This window comes from Eptesicus fuscus, chromosome 7, assembly GCF_027574615.1.
Source record: "Eptesicus fuscus isolate TK198812 chromosome 7, DD_ASM_mEF_20220401, whole genome shotgun sequence".
Taxonomy (NCBI): Eukaryota; Metazoa; Chordata; class Mammalia; order Chiroptera; family Vespertilionidae; genus Eptesicus; species Eptesicus fuscus.
Genome location: NC_072479.1, coordinates 64522937 through 64544664, shown reverse-complemented (window position 1 = coordinate 64544664; position 21728 = coordinate 64522937). Strand labels below are relative to the sequence as shown.

Genomic DNA, 21728 nt, shown 5'->3' with positions numbered 1-21728 from the left:
TCAATGTTCGAAAGGCATGTGATGACTACACGATTCTCTATATAAATGTCTGGATCGTTTTTATGGAGATGCATGCTATTATTGTGATAAATTGCCCTGTGCATTTTTAATTTTTAAGAGGGTATATAATTTTTTAAATTTTACACTAATAAAAATGGCATATTAACCAAATTCTTTTTGTGGCTTTACTTATATTATAGTTCTCAGTTGAACAATAACCTGTTTGGAAAACGTTTGTTTGGTCTTTCAAGGAACCTCATCTAGGGCATACAAGTTACCTATGGCTAATTTCATAATAAATTCTACACCCCTTGAAAAAGCTACCTAGGTATTTATAAATTTGATATTTATATATCTGTATGGACTATTATGAGTGTCTTTATATACTCCACTAAATTCAATGAAGAACCAATAAAGTTCTACATTTATCCTACAAAATGGAGATTGCTCCACATAAGTCTGCACTTTGGCCAAAGTGTTGTAGGCCTATTTAAGGGAGTATCAGTTACATTAAAACTAAGGGAAATGAGTAGAACATGATTGATAAATACTGTATACATTTCACTACTTTTAGTTACCAAAGCAAATTTTATAAATACATATGTTTTAGAAATCCCTTCATGTTTGTTTTTGTTCATTTCAATTTAGATTTTGATATTGTCACTAGCAGTTCTCTTGCAAAGCATTTTGCTATTTTACTGGTGAACATTTCTAATTTTTAAACTTGGGCATTCTTAGAGAAGATACAATATCTAAATTTGGAAACTAAGAGAGAGATATTAACTAAATGTAAAAGACTAATCAAATTATTTACACTTGATTTTCTTTGAGAATATTTTTGCAGTTTTACAAAAATTTACATAACATAAAATTAACCATTTTAAAGTGAACAATGATGCACAACCATCATCTCTATTAGTTCTGATTTTTTTCCTCCCCACCCCAAATATCCTGCATCCACTAAGTTGTTCCCTTTACATTTGATTTTATAATGGCAAATGCAATTCCTGAGATAAGCTGTTCATTATAGATGCAGATCCTCAGTTATAAGCATTGATTACGTGAGCCAGTGTTTCACATTTCATTAATGTGAAGCAGGTACTTTCTGAATTTCAGCTCTACACCACCTACTCTAGCTTGGTGAGTCATACATAAGTCAATATTAAAGAATTTTTCAGGCAGAAGAAAAAGGATTGTACAGCATTCACTTCATCTTTTGGCCTAAATGAAATTCCTTAAACCTAAAAGCTACTTTCTAAAAATAAATAAGAAATGAAATCTATACTCTAGAAATAGCTAAAGGACAATATAGTATAACTAAATATTCATTAACATCTAAAAATAAGAATCCATAGTTCTTTTTCTTTAACGTAAGAACTTTTTAAAAACTGTATATAAATCCTTTTACTACATGGCAAAAGAGAACTTAAGAAAATTCTTTAAAACATCAAACCTCAAACAGGTCTCTAATTTTATATTAAAAGATAGAAGAGGATTTTATTTTAAATACACATGCAACTTTAAATATAACCTGAATGGTTATTTAAAACACTCTCATGGGGGAAAATTCAAATTTACTTTTCAGAATTTAGTTCCATATTTTTCAAATAGGAATCAGTGTATAGTTCAGAAGAAAACATGTATCTGGAGTCAGATGACTCAGCTCAGTATGAACTGAAATTGCATGTTGTTTTGGGGGTCTCTGCTTGCCTTCCAAGAATTTACATCAACCGCAGACCTCCATGAAATCGCACACGAACCACATATTGGTGCTGTTTACTAGAAATGTTTACCAAGGTAATTGTCATCTGCTGGTGTTCCAGAATAGCTGTGCTGAAGAATATCAATGTTGGTCGCTCCTGCGGGAATCTTTATGACAACATTATAACCTACAATATAATTTTATACATGTTAACTTTCACACACAAAAACAGATGGTCCAGAGGCTATTACTGCTGAATGATTGAAAAACTTCAATAGTATAGTCAGACTTAATTTCATTTTATCTTTGATAAATGATACCAGTGCTTACTCTTTTTAAATCAATGCCTTATACAAATTGCTAAGAATTGAGAAAAAGTGGTTGTTGTCTAGAAACGTAAGAGAGTTTGGGATTCTTAAAAAGTACATTTCCTAATTTTTCTTACTTCTAAAATTCTGAGTATAGAATAAGAATGAAGCTAGTATGCTACATTTTATATTTCCTAATGTGTTTTTTTAATGCAATATTCCAAATGCTAGCCACAAATCCAAAAGTTATCAAAATAGTTGGGCATTGCTATATGTGTACACAGAAACTTAGTAAAGAGCAAAATAATGTGAGTTAATGAGAAGCATATTTTTTAAACTTTTAGTCTCTAATATAAGCAGAAATCCCTATAGCTACCCCCAACATTTTACATTATTGTCAAGAGAAAAGTAAAAAATTTACTTGAGAGAAATGAAAATAATATTTCTATTTTATGAGACTTAATTCACCAACACTGGCACTGCTCAAAAAAATGAGGAAACACTATATTAAATATATATTAAGAAAGAGTGGAAAGTTTTCCCTATGCTAAAAGTACTCATGTTACACAGTTCATAGTTGTCCAAACATTCTCATTTGCTCTAGTGATATTAATTCTAAGTTTTTCCTTTTCCTTATAGGATTTTCCTTTCTCTATAACACATGAATAAAAGGAGTTGAAATTTTTCTTGTACACTCACTTTGATAAATATGGAATGAATTTAAGAAGGGGAAGTTTAAAAGAGCTTAAGTCCAACATGAAATTACCTTGCATGTTTTTAGAGCAGCCTTATTTATATCTCTCTAAGGCATCACATTTAAATATAAGGTTTGATGATTCTGTATACACTATATAGATATGGTTGCAGGCCATCAATCTAGAAGAATAATTTTAATTCATGATTTTTTACTATAAAATATTCCTACGACCTTCACTATTTGTCTTTGCTATTACATATTTTTCAAGAAGGCAATTCCTAAGCATGGCAAAAGTGACAAGATGAAGGCTACCGCCAGGGGGCAGTGATGTGGCAATGCTGTTCAGAGCATACAAATGTATTTAACATCTTTTTCCATTTGCAAACTGATCAATTCATAGTACAATTTGGTTCATGTGGTTTTATACAGAAAAAATGTTTTCCAGTGAATACAGATCAGACTGATAAATATGGGCCATTTATTATAAAAAAGGGATCAAATATGTATGGCTCCCATGAAATAATGAATTATAACTACAAAAGTAAGTCAGGTTATCTAGTAACTAAAATTTATAAGTATCATCATAGTATGAAATGTACTATACTTTTAATATAAATAAAAAAGTAAATTTTGTTTTAAAATATACTGCTTTAAATGAAGCAATTCATACTAAACTGTGCTCAAACATATGTGAATATAATTTAAAGCTGAACAATAAAACTGTAAAAGTAAATTTTTATTTTGCAAGGAAAATTTTAAAGGGCTGCTTTTATTGCCATAAAAAAGAAAAAAAAATTCCTAGAAAATTTTAGAATAGAAAATATCTGCTATATTCTCTTAACAAATTTGAAGAAAAATTAAATCATGGCCAAATATCAATTACATCTTGTAATACAAATACTTCCTGGAAAACCAAATGTAATAATAATTCAAAATCCACATTTAAGTTAATGTTTTCATCCTTCCACCTTCAATCAACATTTTCTTTTTTTAAAAAATATATTTTATTGATCTTTTACAGAGAGGAAGAGAGAGGGATAGAGAGTTAGAAACATCGATGAGAGAGAAACATCGATCAGCTGCCTCCTGCACACCCCCTATTGGGGATGTGCCCGCAACCAAGGCACATGCCCTTGACCGGAATCGAACCTGGGACCCTTGAGTCCGAAGGCCGACACTCTATCCACTGAGCCAAACCGGTTTCGGCTTCAATCAACATTTTCAATATGCCATCAATAAGAAGCACAACAGATGGGCCAGGTCATACAAAAAGAAAAATTTTATTCAAATAATGAAAAATAATTAAAAGCAAGTTCCCTGGAAATATTATAAATACAGTGTACATTAGGGATTATAGGAACTGCAATAAGAACACACTGGTAACTAAGGGGACTATTCACACATCATTGTCAAATAGCAGTGGACTTACTCTGATAAACGCACCTAATGATTTTTTTTAAATGCATTTGCCTTTAGCAGGTGAATTCACTAATTCAAGGATAAATCTGGTATAAGATTTAATCTTTTATATTTAGGAAATTTTTTAACTATCTTTTTTTTTAAGTTTCATGGCTTGTATTTTATATTTTTAAATTCATTTTTATTGTTGAAAGTATTACAGATGTCCCCTTTTTTTCCTTCATTGACCCTCTCCACTCTGCTCCCACCCCCTAACAATCAATTTTAATTAAGGGTATAGAGTAGACAAAACAATAACAAACCATTACTAGTATACCTTCATCACATATACCATTATTACATGAAATAAAAGGGAAAACTAGAACCAGAAACACAGCTTACCATAATGAGCACTGTTGAAGACTCCTGACATTGTCCTGCATGATGAATTATCCCCACCACACACACCACATTTGTCTCTCCTGGCCTTCGAGTTTAACACATGATCACAACCAGCTTGCTTCAAAATATAATAAATCAAATCAATGTTATAAAAATGACTAATGATAAACATGGTGCTTTACAAAGTTCTTTTCATAAGTATTCTTTCAATTAATAGGAGATTTGATACTGCAGGGTTGTGTTTTTTTTCATAATATCTACTGATCTTTTCATATGTCAATATTTTCACATATCTGTTCTCCGGGTTGAAAAAGCAGTGTTTTTAAAAGAGTCATCTATATACCTCCTGCATCAAAATCACATAGGGTGGCACTTAAAAAGGCCACCCGGGAAACCTTGAAGGTGAAACTAGGAATCCACATTGTAACAAACAATGACTGATTGCTATATCCCTCATTTGAAAACCTCTCTTTAAATAAATGTCATTCAAAAGGCACAAGAAATATGACTATGTAAGTAACACATTAAAATAACCCCAGCCCTGGTCAGGTGGCTCAGTTGGTTAGAGCATTATGCTGTATACCTTTACAAAGGTTGTAGGTTCAATTCCCAGTCAGGGCACATACCCCGATTGTGGGTTCGGTACCAGTTGGGGTGCATACAGGATGCAACCAATCAATGTTTCTCTCTCACATCAATTTTTCTTTCTCTCTCTCCCCCTTTCTCGCTTTCTCTCTAAAATCAATAAAACATATCCTCAGGTAAGAATTTTAAAAATTAACTCCAAAAAGTTGTCTTTCATGATTCATTTTCTTTTTAAACTCACGACATTAGAATTCCTAATAAACTGAGTACAGTTGAAAGAAAGTTTATTTCTCCAAAATTAATATACAGCATAATACACAGGGTTTATGAAAAGAATGAATACATAAGAAAAGGTAAAAGTAAATGGTTTGTTCCAGAGGTTTAAAAGAACAAATGCAGAAGGTGTCTTCTATGTATATGGCAATAACTTTTAGCTCTCTGGACAAATCCTCTAAATTTGGTGATTGGAAAAGTAAGAAAATTTCATAAACCTCATGATTTTTTATATATAGGGCAAATATTTGAATTTTTAAAGTTTCAAGCAGATAGTTTCTAAAAGTAGTATGCATCTATACATGTTCAGATAGTCATATTTTTTTTTTCATTTTATATGACTTTCTGCTGATAAATTAGATTTTAAAAAACTTCAGGCCACTGAATACCTGTTTTCTAGTATTTAAGGTTTTTCCAATGTGTAAGTTACTTTAAGTTCCTTTGAACATCTCATTAGCACCTTGTGTGCAACCCCTCTGTCACCTGGGTAACTGGTAATAGATGTTTGGTTATAGGGAGAACTTGGTCCTATTAAGTTACACTTAACCAAAAGAATGAGTTCATGTATTCTCTAGACAGCATTCACTATCCTGGTTTTCAAGTTCATCACCATTTTTAAGATCACCATGTGCAGTATGTGTGCTTGAATTCAGGGTCTCATCTGCTCTCATCAAAAATCCTGCTAAATGGCCCACCCATCTCCAATCTTCTCCTAACCCAGTGCATTCTGAAGATTCTGACATGCAAATCAAATCACATCTCTTTCTCAATTCCAAATCCTAAAGATCTCCAAGGACTTTAGGGGGAAAGTGCATAGAACAACCATTAGTTAGCCCCTATCTCACCTTACATTCTCACCTTTCTAAAACCTACATAATTAGCTCAAGCCTCACACCCTCCATGAGCATTCTTCAAAACCTTTACCCGCCTTCCCCTAATTAAGACATTCCTTCCCCAATATCCCCAAGCCTCCTTGCAGATGACTCCATCGCAGTGCATTATAATTGTTTGCCTGCCTATCTCCCTCACAAATCTGTGACCACCTTGGAGGTTAGCTCTCTGTTCCATCCTTTTATCTGAAATCTAGTAGGTTCTCAGTAAATGTTTGAAGCATTTACCCAAGAATTAAGAGACAAGAATGGACAGAGGGACGGAGGATACCACCGCTTCTAACATTGAGGGGATAAAAAAAAAGTCACCACAGCAGGTCACACTTGAAGAATAAAAGGACTTTATAACCCTTGTGTCTTAGTATTTTTATCGTTTTAGAAAGTTGACCTCATCTCTTATCTTGATTTTGAGTATCATACACAAAACAAAATTGGCAGACTTACCTTAATATTTCATGAGTTTCTCTTCATGGCAGAAAATCACCTAGTAAAAAAGTCTCCTAATGATACTCCTAGAGATAATATGATTATCACCAAAAGTTGCAGTATTGGATTCATAAAAATGTGTTCTGAAGTAACAGAAGTCATAGTCTCCTGAAAGCCACATTAAACAGAATAAGTTTACGCACCCGACACAGGCCTTGAACACAGATGTCGTTAGTTTCAGTTCCACAAGGGGTACCATCGGCAACCCTATCCTTCAATTGGTAGAAGTTAGTGGTTCCAGCAACCCGACAGTAGAGTTTACAGCGATCTTTTATGGCAACTGTAAGAAAGAAGTCAACGTTTTGGCATACAATAATGCAACTGTTTGTTCCTAGGTCTCAAAAAAGATTCACATCAATAATATTCTAACTACTTACTCCCACTGTACTTTGGAAGCCATCTCACGTTAGGGGAAAGACCATTGATGTTGAAATGTTTACCATCAAAATCAGAGCACTGCTTCTCACGAAAGTCTTGCTTTCCTTTTGGACAGGAATCAGTATTACATGATCGAAATTTCATCCTGCGGCCCACACAGTACTTTCCTCCGTTTCTCGGCCTAGTCAAATTCATTACATTTTAAAGCACATCAGTACAATATTATTTTTGTCGTTTAGCTCTAAAATTGTTCTATTCCTTTCCATGAGGTCCCACTAACACTTTGAATATAACACAAGTATGTAACATGGTTTTAAGCAATGCCCTGGCTAATAACCTAAAAATATCCATCTTGGTGGATGCTGTGGCCTAGAGGGGAGAAATGATTCATGATTTGATTAACTAACAAGGAACTATGATGGGGATTTCTTTTAAAATTTCAAAAAATGGTTCGTTTGCCCAGCCAGTGTGGTTCAGTGGTTGAGTTTCCACATAGGAACCAGGAGGTCACACTTTGATTCCTGGTTGGGCACAATCCCCAGTAGGGGGTGTGCAGAAGGCAGACAATAGATGATTCTCTCTCATCATTGATATTTCTATCACTCTCTCCCTCTCCCTTCCTCTCTAAAATCACTAACAATATATTTTTTAAAAAATGGTTTGTTCATATTCTGGGGGAAAATGAGCCAAAGATGATTTTAAAAAGATAATACCATGTTAAAAAAAAAGAAAAATATATATGTGTCTTTTTCATAGATCTCCTAGTTATCATTTAGTTCAACAAGTTTCATGGTATCACTCTATATCCATCCAACTTATGCTGGAAAACAAAAACTCTTTTCTCAGCATTTTTAAATATGAGGACTTCTAGCATAATTTAGTTATTCTAAAGTTCAAATGAATTCAGATTTTATTCAGAATATGTCATATTTCTGCATTAAAAATTCATGGTAATAGATTTTAAGTGAAAAGTGTCATATTGCTTACCAATTTATATATTACATAACAATAGGAAAATTATTTTAAAGTATTTATGGAATCTCTAAGTTCTTTTAAATAATGAGAGGAGATATGTTTCAGTGGTTATTCAAGCTAAAGACATGGATGCATCTATAACATAATAGGTAAAGAAAGAATAATGGCTTGTCGAACTACACAAATGAGTGAAAAACTGGTAATGGAACTACGTGTCTTGTCCAGGACAGCCAAAACATAGTTAAAAGGAGAAAGTAGCTTTCAACAGAAACACTAAATGTAAAAAATGCCATTATATTACTGTCATTATTTATAACTATTTCTCAAATTCACACTAAATCAGGGAAAAAAGGCTCTGTCTCAATTCAGATTCCAAAGATTATTTTTATCTATCAGCTTTTTTAAGGTCTGAATCTACCAAGATATAAAGTAACATGGCTTAAGTGTCCCAGAAGTTTTCTGAATCTCAGAAACTTACAGACTGACCTCCAGTTTAGAAGTGAATGAAACTGATGTTTAGTTTCTGGTGCCTTGAGATAATCTTAATTTACAGTGACATAAAAAGGACATACTCGGGGCGATGACAGAGCCTGGCTGTGCTTTTGATTCCACCGCCACATGTTCTTGAACAAGCACTGTAAGGTCCCCATGGTCCCCATTCACCATCGACAGGACGTGTTTCCATTTCTCTGTTTACGCACAGCCCATGGTGGCAATGCTACAAAAATAACACAAAGAAAAGCGATTCATGTAGATCTAGTGAGAACACCATAGTAACTATAAGAGCAGCAGAAGATCAATAGAAGAACAACATGTATACAATTTAAAGCAAAATGTTCATTCAGATGTGATTACATTTGATGTCATGTTGTTGAATATTTACTGAATGTCTATCAAGTAACTGTAAGACTTATGGAAAGCAAAAAGAATTTAAAAATTCCCTTGCCTTTAAGATTCAGAGTCTCCTTAGGGTAGGGAAGACCTATACATATTGGAAAAACTTAGTAAAATTAAAAAAAAAATTTTAAAGCAAATATTAGATTAATACGGTATATATTCATACTTGTTTTTTATGCAGTTATCTATCCCTCACTCTTTGACCTAACTTCCAAGTCTATCTCCTTCAAAGTCTCAATGATCACTTGTTTTTTACTTTTATCAAGAAAATTGAAACTTGCAGAAAAATCTGTCATAATCTCCCAGCAGCCCTTCTACCCACCCATCAGCGTCTGTACCTACTTATATACAAAATCCAGGATCCTAAATCAAAATTAATCCCTCCATTTATCCACTTAATCTCAGCCCTTCTCACTACTCAGAACATGACTCAACAATTATCTCATCTCCCCTATGTCATTGCTGTTGCAATTTCTAGGACATGAAAGCTAATGCGGTTTATGTTCTGATGCTGGTCTATGAATTAGTCACTATCAGCTTGTGAGGAGATGAGCACAGAAATTGTGAGTGAGCATTTAGAAACTTTTGTAAGCATTTTACAGAGTAAGTTTATGTTTATTAAAGTTAATAATTTAAAAATAAGCTTATATTGTGTTTTGTTTATAATTTAATGTTTATTTTTATTATTAAAATAAAGTTTACTATTTTAACCATTTTTAAGTGTACAGTTCAGTGGTATTAACGACCTTCACACTGTTGTACAACCATCCAAAATGAAATCTTCATCTTCCCAAACTGAAACTGTACACCCATTAAATAATAATTCCTCATTCTCTGCTCCTCCCAGCCCCTGGCAACCACCATTCTATTTTGTTTCTATGAATCTGACTATTCGGGATATCTCATATAATTGAAATCATATTGTGTTTATCTTTTTATGACTTGCTTATTTCACATAGCATAATGTCTTCAAGATTCACACACATGGCATGTGCCAAAATTTCCTTCATTTACAAAGGCTAAATCTGGATGGTGGGAACACAGTGCAATATACAGATGATATATCATAGCACTGTATACTTGAAACCTATATAATATTATTAACCAACTAGAGGCCTGGTGCATGAAATTTGTGCATGGGCGGGGGGGTGTCCCTCAGCCCAGCCTGCACCCTCTCCAATCTGGGACCCCTCGAGGGATGTCTAACTGCCCATTTAGGCCCTGGACTGCTGGTTCCCAACCACTTGCCTGCCTGCCTGCCTGATTGCCCCTAACCGCTTCTGCCTGCCAGCCTGATCACCCACTAACTGCCCTCCCCTGCTGGCCTGGTCACCCCTAACTTCCCTCCCCTGCCAGCCTGGTCACCCCTAACTGTCCTCCTGTTAAGGTCTAGTCGCCCCCAACTGTCCTCCCCTGCTGGCCCGGTCACCCTTTACTGCCCTCCCTTGCCAGCCTGGTCACCCCTAACTACCCTCCCCTGCAGGCCTGGTTCCCCCCCCCCAACTGCCCTCCCCTGTAGGCCTGGGTCCCCCTCTCAACTGTCCTCCCCTGCAGGCCTGGTCACCCCCAACTGCCCTCCTCTGCCAGCCTGCTCAGTCATAACTGCCCTCCCCTGCAGGCCTGATAGCCCACAACTGCCTTCCCTTGCAGGCCTGGTCCCTCCCAACTGCCCTCCCCTGCTGGCCATCTTGTGGCGGCCATCTTTGACTACATGATGGCAGCCATCTTATTGTTGGAGTGAGGGTCAATTTGCATACTACCTCTTTATTATATAGGATGTCACCCCAATACATTTTTAAAAGGCTGAATTATATTTCATGGTATGTAAACACCATAAATTGTTCATTCATCTCTTGATTGACAGTTGGGTTGTTTCACTTCTTGGCTACTGTAAATAATGCTGCTACAAACATGCATGTGTAAATATCTCTTCAAGACCCTAATCTCAATTCTTTTGGATATGGTATATCTAGCAGTGGTATTTGGGTCTCATAATAATTCTGTTTTTAAATTTTTTTAGAATCCACAATTTTTTTTCCAGTAGGAAAATCTGGCTTACATTTTGGAAGTCTTCTTTTGTTTCATTTTCCTAGTCAACCATTTTTATCATTTTGTACAAAAAAAAATCTGAAAAATGTTTTATTTTAAAGAAGACTGGTTCTGTAATTGAGACAGTTTGAAAACACTCCACTAGAATATTCTCTTTAACATATAAACATACTCCTTTTCCTCCCACTTTAACAACAATAACCAAAAAATAACAACTTTTCTTAGATCACACGTCCCTAATCAGCTGTGGTTCTGTTTATGCTCATTGTCTATCTCTCTCTGCCTATTTCCTCACAATCTCACCTTAGCCAAGCTTTATACCAACTTCCATGGCTCATGTATAGGTCTCCAATGGCCTTCTACAATGTATAACCAATGGCTAGGTTTCAGTCTCTGTTTTCCTTGACTTAGCAGTATGTGAATAGCTAATTATGATTCCTGGTACATTACTTTTCTGTTAGTTTCCGGAGTTCCATACTCTTGATTTTCTTTCTTCTTTAATGATTAATTTTTCACAGTTTCTTTTACTATTTCTTTTTCTTTCCAACCTGTTAACATTGGAATGTCCCCAGGCTTAGATCTTGGCCCTTTATTCTTCTCTATCAACAATCACTCCCAGTCCAGATCTCTCTCCTGATCTCCTGACTGTATACAACTGTTTCCTTCTCTTCACTTGAATGTCTAATAACCATTTCAAATGTAGAAATCAAACTCCTGCCCTGCCCCCTCAAAACAGCTTGAGTTGATCTAAGTTGATCATATAGCAGACCCTTAATAAATCTTTGCTGAATGAGTGAATACTATAAGCAATTTTATTAGGAGAAAAAATACTTTGTACCTTTCATTAGAACAAACCATTCAATATAAAAAAGCCATATTAGGAGTGAACAAAAGCAAAATCTCAGTATAGACTATACTATGTGCATGTAAATTTTGTTGGCATCTTCTAGAAATAGTTCAATAGTCCCTGCATGCATTCTTGTGTGTGTGTGTGTGTGTGTGTGTGTGTGTGTGTGTGTGTGTGTGATGGGGGGGAGAGAGGGGAGCAGAGAGAGAAAGAAAGAGAGAGAGAGATCAGAGAATGAAAAGGATAACATGTTATACTAGACACCATGTAGTAAAATCAACTCACTGTCAGAGGGGTTCATCATCTATACTAATAAAAGGGTAATATACTAATCAGACCAGGGGACCTTCCGGATGTCCTTCCAGACAAAACCATGGTGGTGGGGCTGAGGCAGAGGCGGTTAGGGGTGATCAAGCCAGCAGGGGGTGGGGGGCAGTTGGGGACAAGCAGGCTGGTGGGGAGGGCAGTTGGGGGTGAGCAGGCCAGCAGGGTGGGGGCAGTTGGGGTGAGCAGGCCGGCAGTGGGGGGCAATGAGGGGCAGTTGGGGGTGATCAGGCCAGCAAGGGGGGGGGGCAGTTGGGGCAAGCAGGCCAGCAGGGGGGGCAGTTGGGGGTGACCAGGCTGGTGGGGGGGGGCAGTTGGGGGCGAGAAGGCCGGTGGGGGAGGAAGTTGGGGGTGAACAGGCTGGCAGGTAGAGTGATTAGGGGCAATTAAGCAGGCAGGCAGGTGAGCGGTTAGGAGCCAGTGGTCCTGGATTGTGAGAGGGATGTCCAACTGCCAGTTTAGGCCCCATCCCATAACTGGCAGTTGGACATCCCCCGAGGGTTCCCAGATTGGAGAGGGTGCAGGCCGGGCTGAGGGACACCCCCCCCCCATGCATGAATTTCATGCACCTGGCCACTAGTCTATAATAATAAAAGCATAATATGCTAATTAGACCAGACATCCTTCCGGACAACCTTCCGAACGAAGCTGGGGCTGTAAGGAAAACCCGGGTCCTGGGTGCCAGAGGAAAGCCGGTGCCAGCAGCCCGGGGAAAGAAGGCCTACTCTTGCATGAATTTTGTGCATCGGGTCTCTAGTGTTTTCATAAAAATGAATGTATTAACAGACCATTTCACATGTAAGACAGTCACAAGATAAATGGACTAAAGAAGAGTGTTAAGGCAACACTATAGGACATTTGTTTAAAATTTCCCTTTAATAAATAATCCATTTAATACAGGGCATTGCTAATGCTAATGCAATATAAGGGCTCACTACTTTCAATTAACTAAAAAGGGAATTTATACCTATCATGATCTGCATGTAGTTACCCCAAACACCACCTCTGCTTTCAATCTACATGGGCTTTAAAGCAGGTCTCGGTGTCTCGTCACATTTACCTTAATTCCAACAAATTCATGCCCACCATATCACAGCATAGGGAGATATATTCAAATGGCTAATAAGCACATGAAAAGATTCCTAAGATTGGAAATAATCAGTGAAATATAAATTAAAACCAGAATAAGATTCCATTTTACACCCACTAGAATAGCTAAATTTTTGTTAAAATACTCCTAATATCAAAAATTGGCAAAGAATGCCGAGCAACTAGGACTTTCAGACATTGCTTATGGGTTCTAAAATGGTACACATATTTTGGAAAATTGTTTGGCACTCTCCTGTGAAGTCAAACACACACCTGCCCTATGACCCAGAAATTTTACTCTGGATATTTACCCAAGAGAAATGTAAATATATGCCCATAAGAAAACCTGTATGAGGATGCTCATAGCAGCTTTATTCCTAACAGCCAAAAGCTGGAAATGATCCAAATGTCCATCAACTGGAGACTGGGTAAACAAATTATGGTGCACTTGTACATTTGAATTATACTGCAACATAAAGGAATGAAGGTCTGATGCATACAATAATATGGATGAAACTCAAAAACATTACGTCAAACAAAAGAAACGACCCAATCTCCACCCCAAAGGGGTATATTACATAGTTCCATGTATATTAACTCAAGAACAAACAAACTAATCTATGGAGATAGAAACATGAACAGGAGCTGGTTCTGGAGAGAAGGGAAATTGTCTGCAAAGAGTTAAGACTGAACTTTTTTAATGGGGATGTTGGCTATGTATGCATCTACATTTGATAAAACTTCCAAACTGTACATTTATGATATGTGCACGTGACTCATATAAAATGTTTATGCCTGAACTGGATTTAGATCGTTCAATAAGTTAGTTATACATAGTGTATCTCTAGATATTTATGAATATATCAATTACTATTTTAGCCACATGAAATCGAGCCTGAAGGTCAATGGGATATAGTGACTTTAACATTTGTTAAGGCACTAAGGCTCAATCCTAGATTTGAAACAGGTGAACATCTTAGAGTAAGTTTTCTTTCTGATATCAACAGCCCCATATTCAAACTTTAGAGAGGTCTTTTTCTCACATTCAGATATCAGTAACTCTTACAAATGCCACTTCCTCCCCCCAAAAAAGAACTAGCTAGAATACTGGTCACAAAAAATGAGAAAAATAGTCTTTTTAATAATTCTTACTCTCAAAATATAAATTTTAGATAAAATTCAAATTTTAAAATTTAGTTCCAGTTTAAATCTATAAACTGAAGAATTCCAGTAGAATTTTGATCCTAAGATAATTTGAGTGCAAAACCATTTCAATGAGTATTTCAAGGTACTACAAAAATTGCTGAAGTTTCAAATGAAACTTTAATAATTCATTTGTAATCTACGTAGTATTCATGGGAAACACATGCCTTTGGATGTCAAAGTGATGCAAGAAAAGGGCAGTAGCTGGTACAAACATTTCACTAAAGCAGCAGGTAGTAAAGACACAAGGTCAGCTAGTGAACTGAACTTAATTTGGAGTTCTTACTTTTGCATAATGTGAGCCTTGGCAGCACTAGCTAACCCATTGCCAAGAAGTGTTCCTTTTGCATGGGGTAGCTCAGAGGAGGCTGACTAAAATTTGTTGAGTACAAACAATATTTGACTTCACACTGGAGTACCAAGTACAATCTGAATTCATCTTCACATACAGCATGTTTCATGATCATGGTGAGCCCTGTCACTGGACATTATGCTGGCAGATTTACTGATCTTAGAATGGTAAAGATGCGGTATGGTAGGCAGTTTATTGTAGGAATATAATGTATTTCAATATAATTAGAATCAACATAATCCAAAGGAGACACTTACAACTTTCAGTTATACTTAACTGAATTTTATGGGAGAAAAATCTATGAAATGCTAACATACTTAAATTTGGAGATTTGCTGAAATATTAGGGCCTTCATGCCTATACTCATCCCATATAATAAAAGGATAATATGCAAATAGACTGAACGGCAGAACAACCGAACAACCAATCAAAGCATAATATGCTAATGATATTGCTAAGGTTGCTCAACCACTTGCTATGACGTGCTCTGACCACCAGGAGGCAGACAGTTGACCAGTCAACCAGTCGCTATGATGTGCACTGACAACCAGGGGGCAGATGCTCTGACTGAAACCGGCTCTCTGACTGGTAGGTTAGCTTGCTGCTGGGGTCTGGCCAATCAGGACTGAGTGAGATGGGCCTGACACACCCTGGAGCCCTCCTGCAGTCCCTCCCAGGCCCGATCGTGCACCAGTGGGGTCCCTCAGACTGGCCTGCACCCTCTCGCAATCTGGGACCCCTCGAGGGAAGTCAGAGAGCCGGTTTCAGCCTGATCCCACAGGCCACTCCCCTTGGAAGGGCACCAGATGCAGGGCTCATGGCTGGTGAGCACTGCTGCGGCCACACAAGCCTCTCCCAGAGCCTGCAGCAGGCACAGTGGGGCCAGGATGAGCAGGAGCGGCAGGTAGGAGCTGCAGGCAGCGTTGGACTGCAGGTTTCGGCCAGATCCCTGCAGGCCACCCAGAGGGACCCCAACCATGCACAAATTCGTGCACCGGGCCTCTAGTCTTAAATAACAAAACTATAATAAACATACTTAGATAACTATATATACACATGAATTTATCTTTATGATAACTATATGTAATTTTAATATTCATCTGCTAGATCAGGCGTCTTCAAACTATGGCCCGCGGGCCACATGCGGGTGTTTTTGCCGTTTTGTTTTTTTACTTCAAAATAAGATATGTGCAGTGTGCATAGGAATTTGTTCATAGTTTTTTTTCAAACTATAGTCCAGCCCTCCAACCACCTGAGGGACAGTGAACTGGCCCCCTGTTTAAAAAGTTTGAGGACCCCTGTGCTAGATTTTGAAAAACAGGGGAAATTATCATTTTAATTCATTAGACACTATTCTACATAAAAAAACAAACATGGCAATAATATTAAATCAACTAGCAGGACAAAAGTTGACAGCAAATGATGAACAGTGCGGAAATGCAGAGCAATCACATCCTCGGATAATCTCTCGATACAAGACTCACCCTTGGAGAAAACCTACCATCCCAGGACCACAGTTGGTTCCGTCTGCCAGTGGCATGTGCTGAGTACGACAGCCCTTGTGGACTCCTTCTGCACTTGTGCACCAGAGGCGCCTGCACTGTTTCTGAAGAGGAACCGGAGCAGGCAAGCAAGAGTGAAAATGATGCCATAATTACCCGACCAAGTCAATATAATGCATCAGTTCACCAACTGATCTTATGTAATTCCTGTTTCATGGTCACAGCTGGAGATAATCAGCAAAACATCTTTACTGCCCAGCCAGTGTGGCTCAGTAGTTGAGCATTGACCTATGAACCTGGAGGTCATGGTTTGATTCCCAGTTGTGGGCTCAATCCCCAGTAGGGGGTGTGCAAGAGGCAGCCTATTGATACTGATGTTTCTCTCTCATCATTGATGTTTCTCTCTCTCCCTCTCCCTCCTTCTCTGAAATTTATAAAAATATATATTTTTAAAAATCTTTACTAAGTTTTAGCTCTTGATTTTCTTCTAAATATAGAAAATGGCAGCACTTAGTGTCCTTTCTTTAACTTTTAGATTTTCATCATGCATTGAACAATGGGAGAGATGAATTGGAGTGGAAATATTCAAAATTATGTGAGGCATTTTTCTCTCTTTGCAAGATATTTTTCTAAAGGACTTTTTGTTGTTAAATGTTATTCACAAAGAGTTTCCAAAAGCCCTCTTTGATCCAATGGAGGAATGTATGAATAATGTGCATAGAAATACTGTATAATGTATACTGGTTTCCTATTTTGTGAATATAATACAGACTTTCAACTTTTAAACAAAGCGTTCTGAAGTTTTCACAAGAAACAAAAATCTATGGAGGCTCACAGGAGCTATACACAAGATAATTCCTTCCTTTTTCTGAATTTAAATTCAAAGTTTGTTTAGTGTCTAAATCAGGTAGGAAGAAAGAAGAAATGTGGCTTCTATGTAAAAATTAAGGTAAATCTTCCCCCTTCCATAGTGAATGTTTAAAGTCTTTTGAAAAACTATGACTATGAATTTAAGACTTTAGGAACAATATTCACTATGTGGAGTATGCCTTGTATGTCCCTACACTCACTGTTAAGTAACTTTCATTCATTCATTCAACATTCAACAAGCATTTATTCTATGGCAGCTATTATGTGGCAGATCATTATCTTTACTTAAATGAATGAATATGGTTGCATTTCTGGGCCAATGATTCTCACAACCTAGTACTGTATCTAACTTATGAAAAATCTTAAAAACAACTTATAAATAGTTTAATGAAAACTAAACAACAGGCCCCAAATTTCATTTGTTTTGATTCAAATCTACATAAATTAAAATGCAGTCTATTATATTCCTGGCTCTTTTAATACAACTAATCAAAATATAAAAATGTCTCACATAATTTTCTTCCCACATCCACAAAAATAATATCATTTGAAAGTAAATATTTAAATCCCGTTAATTTTCAAAACCTCTCTGTGGCTTTGTTTCTAAATGAGAATACTTCATAGGATTTTGTGAGAATTAGAGATAACTTTTAAGCACCTAATACAGTACCTGGCATTTAATAATTACTTAATGAATTTTAGTTTCTCTTTTTTTAAGCCCCTTTCTGACAAACACCAGATTTTTCTAACACTTAAAAATGTTTAAAATATATTTAATTTACCTTCTGTTCAAGAGAATATACACTTTGAAATATATTCTAACTACAACTTTATGGTAGTTTTCAAACAAAAAGACAAAATTTTTCTTACCAAATAGGGACACACTTGTGATCCAGGACCAAACATGAGTTCACACTGCTTGTTTACATCATACATTAACCCAGGAAGTTGTGAGGACAGATCATATATTCTCCCATTTGGTTTGTCAAGGAGGCAGTCCCCATGACCAGTGCTGTACCAATGACAGAAGATGAAATATTGTGAATATACACAGATGCATGTCAGTATAAGATTCTTCATCAGATTTTTTGTAGTTCTTTATTTCCAAAGAGAATATCAGTATTTTTTCTTAATTTAAAACCCAGCTCAAATCAAAGTTAGTAAGAAAACCTCAGAGTTTACAAAGGACTTCTGATGTGTTTGTTCTCATTGAAGCCCCACTACTTCTTTAAAGATACAATTAAAAAAAAAAAAAAAAAAGATCTCGACCAGCATGGCTCAGTGGTTGAGCATCTATGAACCAGGAGGGCATGGTTCGATTCCCAGTCAGGGAACATGCCAGGGTTGTGGGCTCGATCCCCAGTAGGGGGCATGTGGGAGGCAGCCGATCAATGATTCTCCCTCATCATTAATGTTTCTATCTCTCTCCCTGTCCCTTCCTCTCTGAAATCAATATATATATTTCTAAAAAGACAAATCCATCAGAATGTAATTTATGAAACCAACATTCATATGTTGATCACATGATACTTTTGGTCTACTTTACCATCCAAAAGTAATGCTTTATACCTAATGCCCCAAAAGTCAAAATGTAAAAATAGAACTAAGCTTTCAAATTATTTGAAAAAATACATTTATAGGTCTGAGCAACAAGGAAACAAAGGAATTTCAAACTGTATTATGCTTTCTCCATCTCAATGGGGTTTTTTAAGAAAGGAGTACAACCTAGAGACAGAATGGCAGTTTTGGGAGTTGGCTTTCGGTTCCACCACTTCCCAGGATGCATGGCTGTGGACAAGCTATTTCATCTCCCTGAGCCCTAAGTCTCCTCATCTGTAAATTGAGAGTGATAATATCTACCTTGCAAATTGTTATTAGAGTACATCATATATTTAGAGGATTTAGGAAAGTGGCAAATGGTAAGGGGAATGCTAGAGCTGAATTGTAACTCCTCAAAAAAAATTGTTAAGACTGAAATACAAACAAAACTGTCCATGTTTTTAAACATCCATTTGTACAATGAATGTAAGTTTGAATTTAAACAATGAAAAACTAAAAATAAATTGAATCCCTTCAAAAGATACAAATTTCAAATTTTATAATCTAATAAATGTGCAATAATTAACTAAAGTAACATAAAACCATACTTACTCCAGAAATTCAGTGATATATTTCTGACTACATTTTGACCAGGTCCAAGGACTTGTGTGGTAATTTAGAGTTGGAGCCATCACATGATATTGATGTTTAATTCCAGTTTCCTTACATTTAAAACTATCATCATGTGGAACATTAAATCTAAAAATAAAAACAGACACTTAAAAATACTAAAATATGCATACAACTTAAGTAACAAATCTCTTATATCTATGTTATATTATAATGTAAAATGCAGATAAGTCTGATTTCATCATAATTTGTACTCTTGATCTCTCCATAAAGCATTATAAACTAGGTTACCTTCACCTTAAGAAGCACATAATCTCTGAAAAACACTAGGTTATAACTTTGATAAGAAGCAGTCTGTTAATATGATATCTGAATCTACACAATCAAAATATTTGAATTCTGGCTCACCTCCTCGCAATAAGGACAAAGCATTCACATAAAAATGCTGGCAGTTTTCAACATGCATATCTTAGATGTGTGGAAAGATTAGGTAAAGGCAATACTACACTAAATTCCAGACCACTGATTATTGGTACAGTACCAAAAGAACTTCTTTGAAATAAACCAGTCAGAGAACAACAAATACCATATGATTTTGCTTATATGTGGAATCTAATGAACAGAATAAACTGACGAACAAAATAGAGACAGAGGCATGGATACATGGAACAGACTAACAGCTGTCAGAGGGGAGGGGAAGAGGGGACTAGATGAGGGGAGGTGAAGGGATTAGCCAAAAAGCACATATACATAACACATAGACACAGACAATAGTGTGGTGATAGCCAGAGGGAAAGGGGCGTGGGGGGTAGGTGGAGGTGGGCAAAGGAGGAGGGGAAAGGGGAGGGAAAGAGACTTTGCTTTGGGCGATGGACGCACCATGCAGTGTGCAGATGATGTTTTGTTAAGTTGTACACTTAAAATCTGTATGGTTTTGCAGACCAATGTCACCCAATAAATTCAATTTTTAAAAGGGACTTCTTTAATCACTAATTCCATATTATTCTATAATATCCACCTATTTTATATGAAACAGCCTAAGTTTCTAGTCTATAATTACTAAATGATGATGAATAGACTAGAATAATAAAACATTCCTAAAAGGCAACAACTTTTCACAACAAGAACAACATTAAATAATTAGCTGGTCAGCAACAGATCCTATGCATTCTTTGAGGACCCAAGTACAAACTCACAGTTAAAAGGAACATTGAAACTAACTTGCAGGCTGAAATCTGTACTTAGATCAGTCTTTTAGTTAAACTACTTACCCATAGTCTGAAGCCACCTAAAGAGTTTCTCAGGAAAATAAATATCTAAGATGGTGCTCTCTGCAAGAACAGTCTTCTAAACCAGCAAATAGTGCTTTTCTGATGTCACTGCAATGCATCTATGGCCCTCAGTTATATTCCTAATCCTACCCCCCACTTCAGGAAACAATTTTATAAGATCAGAGTGTGCATCTTGCTGATGCTCATGAGATAGAACCATCCTAAAAGGGAACGGACGAGGTACTAGTTTATTAAAAATGATCTCCACTTGGAATTGTCTCAGCTGAATACTCTAATTATGTCAAAGCATGACCAGGAAAAGAAAATGTAGTTAAACTAAGAGGCAACTTAAGCCTCCATTCCTTATAAACCACTAACCGAGAAATCCCAGGTGTTCTGGGGGTTCATCGGAATCATTTTTCAGAGGATGAGATTGTATGGGGGTTTTTGACTTTCCATGGGAGCTACAAAGGTATCATTGGACATTGCAGCCTCCATTTTTACAGCATAGAACCCCATTAGAATTTTTAATAATGTAGGAACAGATAGGAGAATTCCAAATTTTTACACACGCACACACACGCACACACAACCTAAAACAAAACAACAACAAAAACTATGGATCTCAGAGAAAAAGTTTTTCTTTTAATTATTAAGCAATTTCCACATACCATATTCTCTGCTGGAGCTCTGAGCTATAAGGGCAAGAAATGAGTTGGTATTACAAATATTTTTGGGAGTTGCCCATAATCAGCAGCCCTGTAGGCCCTCCCATAGGATGGAAGAGGACAGTACCTGGTCATGTATAAGATAACAAGGGACAGAGGCCAGAAGTGCTTGCCATGTAATCCAATACAGTAAATGAAATAAAAGAATTCACAAGTTCTAGTTCTTTGCTTAGTCTGTTGATCTGTGCAGCCTGTCTGACCTAACATAGATCACAAAAGAGCCAGAGTTAGCATTTCGGGGATAAAAATTACACTAAAATATTTTTAAAGACATAAAGGTGCTAATTATTTAATTGAAGATGGACATTTAGACGCGCAAAGTGGAATGGAGAG

At 36.5% G+C, this 21728-nt stretch overlaps 1 protein-coding gene across 1 annotated transcript in view; it reads right to left on the bottom strand.

Annotated features, from left to right (window-relative positions):
• Positions 1-21728, bottom strand: part of ADAMTS20 (ADAM metallopeptidase with thrombospondin type 1 motif 20) — a 176770-nt gene that overhangs the window by 88669 nt on the left and 66373 nt on the right. The window contains exons 9-16 of the mRNA XM_054718477.1: positions 19379-19525; positions 18098-18239; positions 16357-16461; positions 8667-8812; positions 7119-7300; positions 6885-7021; positions 4508-4625; positions 1794-1889 (exon numbers count right to left, since the gene is read on the bottom strand). Of these exons, the coding sequence (XP_054574452.1) occupies positions 1794-1889; positions 4508-4625; positions 6885-7021; positions 7119-7300; positions 8667-8812; positions 16357-16461; positions 18098-18239; positions 19379-19525 (1073 nt within the window). The remainder of the gene's footprint in view (positions 1-1793; positions 1890-4507; positions 4626-6884; positions 7022-7118; positions 7301-8666; positions 8813-16356; positions 16462-18097; positions 18240-19378; positions 19526-21728) is intronic.